At 32.6% G+C, this 6347-nt stretch overlaps 1 protein-coding gene across 1 annotated transcript; it reads right to left on the bottom strand.

Annotated features, from left to right (window-relative positions):
• Positions 1-1138: 1138 nt before the first annotated feature.
• Positions 1139-4462, bottom strand: LOC119663653. The gene is made up of 2 exons (XM_038073264.1): positions 3721-4462; positions 1139-3576 (listed from the first exon to the last, which is right to left on the bottom strand). The coding sequence occupies exons 1-2, from the start codon at positions 4460-4462 to the stop codon at positions 1139-1141; spliced, it is 3180 nt and encodes a 1059-aa protein (XP_037929192.1).
• Between the last annotated feature and the right edge of the window lie 1885 nt (positions 4463-6347).

Genomic DNA, 6347 nt, shown 5'->3' with positions numbered 1-6347 from the left:
TCTTCCGCACACACGTCATTACTTCACACGTCTTCTTTCTGCACTGCCACACTACGTTTGTTTCTTCTTTTTTACTTCCTTATGCTCGTGTGCTGGCGTTGCCAGATCTGCGTCCCACAATCGGCCATCCTGCGATTCGTTCGACCCGAATGAAGTGTCATTGTCAGCAACTGCCCAAGGCTTCATATACTCTGCGCAACTGCTAGTCCGCTTTGACCCTTCGCTTTTTCCGATTTTTATAACATCATACGTATCGTTTGATTTAACTCTCTCGACCTCGTAAGGTCCTAAGTATTTTGGTTTTAGCTTCAGTCCTCCCGAAAACTGCGTCCTTTTGATTGCGACTACGTCGCCTACTTTGTACTTTACGGCTGGCCTGCGTCTTTGGTTATATGCATTCTTATTTTCTAACTGGATTTTCAGTATTTGTTGCTTTGCGCGTTGCCTCATTTCTTCTCGGTCTTCATTAAAAATCGTTGTAATTTCCTCTTCGATAATTTTTTTGATCTGAATATCTTCCTTTGTTTGCATTTTAGCACCAATTAATAATTCAAAAGGCGTCGTTCCAGTACTTCTGCAATACGTGGAGTTTATTATCTGCTGCACTTTGTCAACATTTTTATACCATTTAGTTGGATCTGCCATGCTTAATTTTGCCAAAACTGGCGCAATTATGCTATTCAATCTTTCGACTTGTCCGTTGGCCCTGGCTAAGCCCGTAGTAATTTTGATGTGTTTAATACTTTCACCCTCGCAATACTTACGAAAATCATCTGAAGAGAAAGCAGCACCTCGGTCTGATATTATTTGATTAGGATTACCAAAAACTATGCTTTGCGTACGCAATCGGGATATAGCCTCGTTAGCTGATGTGGTTCGAGTTGGATATATCCAACAGAATTTAGTAAAAGAGTCAATAACGACAAAGATATGCTTATATTGTTTGTTCGTTGATTCTAATGGTCCCAAAAAATCAACATGGTACGTGTGTAATGGTATACTTTCTTTAATCAATGAGTGTAGTTCGCCTTCTTGCTTACCCTGCTTCCGATTCACAACGATACATGGAATACAATTCATAATGTGTTTTTGTATTTTTTCTTCCAATTGAGGTATAAAATAGTCATTTCGGAGTAGTTCACTTGTTTTTTTTTACGGCAAAATGTCCCTTTTCATGTGCATGTCTAATTATTTCACGCTGCATACTCTTAGGTACAACAATAAGTTCTTGGTCATTTCTCAGCTTATACAACAACTCTCCTTTCTTAAAATAATCGTTGTATGAAGATTTTTCTTGTAGAATATCCGATATCGTTTTCAGGTTTTCGTCTTGCATCTGTGCTCTCCGTATTTTAGAAAGAATATTATCTTCATCTATGCACATAACGGCGTAGCGGCTTAAAGCATCAACATGCTTCATTCGCGAACCAACACGATGCTGAACTTCGTAATCGTACTCCTCTAAGAACAATATCCAACGGGCTACTCTCGTGCACAAGTCTTTCTTTCCCAATGTCATCGCAAATGCGTTACAATCAGTAACGAGCTTAAAATGCATACCCAGAATGTATACTCTAAACTTTTTGAAAGCTTCAATAACAGCCAATATTTCTAGTTCGTAACTTGTATATTTTCTTTGTGCGTCAGTGGTTTTTTTACTCATATAATACACAGGATGCCATTGTTCGTCGTCTGGTGATTTTTGCAATAAAACGGCTCCATATCCTTCTATCGAAGCATCTGTATGCACTTCCGTTTCAGATTTTTGATTAAAAATGTTTAGTACCGGTTTTTCGCTTAAGATGGTCTTCAACGTATTAAATGCAGTAATCTGTTCATCTTTTATTTCAAATTTCACATTTTGTTTCCTTAAATCTGTTAAAGGCTTGGCAATTAGCGAGAATTTAGGTATGAATTTTCTAAAATAACTCGCCAACCCAAGAAAACTTTCCAATTGTTTTAATGTTTGCGGCAATTTGTATTTGCGTAGAGCTTCAACCTTAACTTCTGACGGTGATATTTTTTGATCTTGTATTGTGTGCCCTAGAAATTCCACTTTTCTCATTAGAAACTTGCATTTTTTAAAATTCAATTCAAGTCCAAAGTCTGCACACCGCTGTAATACAACTTTTAGGTTTTGTACGGCTTGTTCTTCATTTGCTGCGGGTATAATGATATCATCAACGTATGGTAAAGCTATACCTTCATTAGTTAATTCACGAAATATCGCGTTTATATGTCTTTGAAAAACACCTGGTGAGTTCGACAATCCAAATGGCACTCTACAGAATTGATATTGTCCATTATGTGTAACAAATGACGTGTATTTACGACATAATTCTGCCACGGGCACATGGAAAAATCCATTCTTTAAGTCAATTGTACTGAACACCTTACCACTTTGTAGCCGATCGAGTTGGTCTTCTATTAGTGGCAACGGAAAACGGTCTTTCACCAATACTTTATTAATTCTTCTAAAGTCAATACACAAGCGTGGTGTACCGTCGCGTTTTTTTATCAATACAACTGGGCTACTGAATTCTGACTCCGATCGTTCAATTACACCACTTTTCAACCACTGTTCCACTTGCTCATCCACAATGCATCTCTCCGTGAACGGTAATCTACGCGGCCTGGAATAAATGGGTGTTTCGTCTTTGAGCACTATGTACATCGCCACTTGTGTTGTTTTACATTGATTCGGCTGATAATTTATGATCATTTCACGTACCTGTCGTCTCGCATTCTCACTAGCGGTTTTGTCGATATCAATCGTTTTGTTGTCATTTACTAAGTCAATTTTCATTATTTTAGCTTCTTCGTCTATGGGATCGTCTTCGTCGAGGATTTTACGAACGTTTATACCATCACGATTAAATAAAATTTCAGCGTATAAGCATAGTTCTTCGCCAATGATCACTTGTAAGTCCATGCACCGAATTGGAACGACATAAAAATCTAATATGAACTCATTATCGTCAATTTTAATTAAGTTTTTAAAATGTCCAATTGGTTTAATCCTATTTGAATTGCGATCACTACCGAAACCAATTAAACATACGTTACATTTTTCTAAGATAGGCTTATTCAACTTGTTGTATAAGTCTTCGCGAATTATATTAAATTTACTGCCTGTATCGAATAGGGCTGCGCACTGTAAATTGCCAATAAAAATGGATTTGGTAGTTAAATTGTTTTTTTGCTGTAAACTGCGCGTATTTATTTTGTTTTCGGCTTGTTCACAGTTTTTAGAAATATGTCCGTACTGGTTGCACTTAAAGCATTTAGTACCTCGATTTTTATTTTTGCAATTCATGGACAAATGTCCCTTTTCACCACAATTGTAGCATTTCACTTCTGTTTTATTTGTTGAGAAACTTTTCTTTTCGCTTTGTTTAAAATCGTTAACTTGCTTACTTTTTTCACACATTGTTTCATATGATCTTAATTTGTCTTTAAATTCATTAAGGTTCTTTGCACCATATAGTATCATTTTATTTACATAACCGTCTCTAATTCCATCTATTATATACTGAATCAGCGCTTCGTCTTCGATATTGCCGCGAGATGCGATATCTTTCATTTGATAAAAATATTCAAACACATTTTCATCTTTTTTTATTTTGCGAGCACTAAGTTGCTTATGCAATTGTGCGCTATTTGTTGTTGTTCGAAACTCATTTAACAGGGCGTGTTTTAAAGCACACCACGAATTTAAACCTCTTTCACTCAAAATAAAAAGTTTAGCAATGCCTCTAAGAGATTTTTTTGCAAACACTAGTTTTTGAAACCCATCCCAACACATTAGTGCAGCTTGTTCCTCGAATTCTTCAATCCACCTTTCTACCGAAATGATATTTGTGCCATCAAATGGTCTAATTGAGTCCTCTATATCGCGAAAGTTCATTGCAAATTTTGGTGCTTCTCTTTGTAAAAATTTTGTACGTGTGTACGCTGCTGCTTTATTATTATCATCCACTTCAAACATTTTATTGCCATTATCGTCACGAGATTTTTTAAACTCGCGTTCATTGCCTCTGAAAGTGCGTTTACTGTCAACGTCATCATCGACTTCTTCATCTCCTTCTTCGTCATCATCATCATCGACTTCTTCATCTCCTTCTTCGTCATTACATTCATCGTCGTTTGCGTTTTCGGACAACAAAAAATTTTTACGTAGATTTCGAAATATGTGCAGTTGTACATCTTTAACACAATAACTTATATTTAGTACAATACAAATTGAAACCAAATCACGTTCAGTCAAATTATTTTTAATATATTCGCATTTGCTTGCATACGCCTTGTCATTTTCGTCGTAATCGAATCCAGAAAATTCTCTCAATCTCTTTCGATTATTTCTATCACCTTCTTCTTGGTATATAAATTTATGCAACGCTATTATTATGTTTTTGCTGCTACTGCGCAGGCTGCTGCTTACGAAGTCATTTAAGCAAGTCATTGTGTAGACTGAATTTCACAATTGCCGGAAATTCAAATCCCTGTTGAGCCCCCAATTTGTAGGATTCCTTTTTATTAGAATCAAAACTAATTAATTAAATTACAAAAAAAATATATATAAATGAAAAAAACTGTTTGTTCTTCCGCACACACGTCATTACTTCACACGTCTTCTTTCTGCACTGCCACACTACGTTTGTTTCTTCTTTTTTACTTCCTTATGCTCGTGTGCTGGCGTTGCCAGATCTGCGTCCCACATATATATTAGAAAATTTTGGTATATAAAACATGAATACCACGATTTGGCAAAATTAACAAAAATATTTTGCATACCATTAAACAAAAAACAAATCTTCTTTTGCAAACTGCATAACACATGCAATCATTTGATGCATTTTTCAATATATATTTAAAAATAACAAGAAGTAGTACAATGTTGCACGGTATCTTTTCAAATTATTTATATTCTTCTAATATGAATTGATGGACAAATTATTAAAATCGAGTATCAAATTAAAAAGGTAACAAGAACTACTTTTGAAACATAATCATAAATTTCTTTAACTCTGTTAGAGGTACTTGTTAATGTTATATTTTGAGTTTATAGGTAATATAAATATTTAATTAATTATAAAATTTGATGATATAGTACAATGTTGTATAGTATTTTTTGAAAAACATATATGTATGGGAATATTTTGGTATATAAAACATGAGTAGCACGATTTTGCAAAATTAACAAAAATATTTTGCATACCATAAACCAAAAAACAAATCTTCTTTTGCAATCTGCATAACACATGCAATCATTTGATGTATTTTTCAATATATATTTAAAAATACTAAGAAGTAGTACAATGCTGCACGGTAACTTTTTAAATTATTTATATTATTCTAATACGAATTTATGAAAAGGATATTAAAATCGAGTACCAAATAAAAAAGTTAACAAAAACTACTTTTGAAGCATAATCATAAATTCTTTTAACTCTGTTAGAGGTATTTGTTACTGTTATATTTTGAGTTTATAGGTAATATTAATATTTAATTAATTATAAAATTTGATGAAATAGTACAATGTTGTATAGTATTTTTTGAAAAACATATATATATTAGAATATTTTGTTATATAAAACATGAGTAGTACGATTTTGCAAAATGAACAAAAATATTTTGCATACCATAAAACAAAAAACAAATTTTCTTTTGCAAACTGCATAACACATGCAATCATTTGATGTATTTTGTAATATATATTTAAAAATACTAAGAAGTAGTACAATGTTGCACGGTAACTTTTCAAATTATATATATTTTTCTAATACGCATTGATGGACAAGTTATTAAAATCGAGTATCAAATAAAAAAGTTAACAAGAACTACTTTTGAAACATAATCATAAATTTCTTTAACTCTGTTAGAGGTATTTGTTAATGTTATATTTTGAGTTTATAGGTAATATTAATATTTAATTAATTATATAATTTGATGAAATAGTACAATGTTGTATAATATTTTTTGAAAAACATATATATATTAGAAAATTTTGGTATATAAAACATGAATACCACGATTTGGCAAAATTAACAAAAATATTTTGCATACCATTAAACAAAAAACAAATCTTCTTTTGCAAACTGCATAACACATGCAATCATTTGATGCATTTTTCAATATATATTTAAAAATAACAAGAAGTAGTACAATGTTGCACGGTATCTTTTCAAATTATTTATATTCTTCTAATATGAATTGATGGACAAATTATTAAAATCGAGTATCAAATTAAAAAGGTAACAAGAACTACTTTTGAAACATGGTCATAAATTTCTTTAACTCTGTTAGAGGTATTTGTTAATGTTATATTTTGAGTTTATAGGTAATAT

Source organism: Teleopsis dalmanni, unplaced genomic scaffold (assembly GCF_002237135.1).
Source record: "Teleopsis dalmanni isolate 2A unplaced genomic scaffold, ASM223713v2 unscaffolded_contig_0706, whole genome shotgun sequence".
Taxonomy (NCBI): Eukaryota; Metazoa; Arthropoda; class Insecta; order Diptera; family Diopsidae; genus Teleopsis; species Teleopsis dalmanni.
The sequence above is the reverse complement of the archived record's forward strand: the minus strand, read 5'-3'. Positions and strand labels throughout refer to the sequence as shown.

What these genes read in the sequence shown, in the direction of transcription:
- LOC119663653 (XM_038073264.1), bottom strand. Translation starts at nt 4,462, where the DNA reads ATGACTTGCTTAAATGACTTCGTAAGCAGCAGCCTGCGCAGTAGCAGC. An exon ending in TTTTATTTTGAGTGAAAGAG is followed by an intron (nt 3,577 to 3,720) that starts GTTTAAATTCGT and finishes ATCAAATGAAAG; the next exon opens with ATATCGCATCTCGCGGCAAT.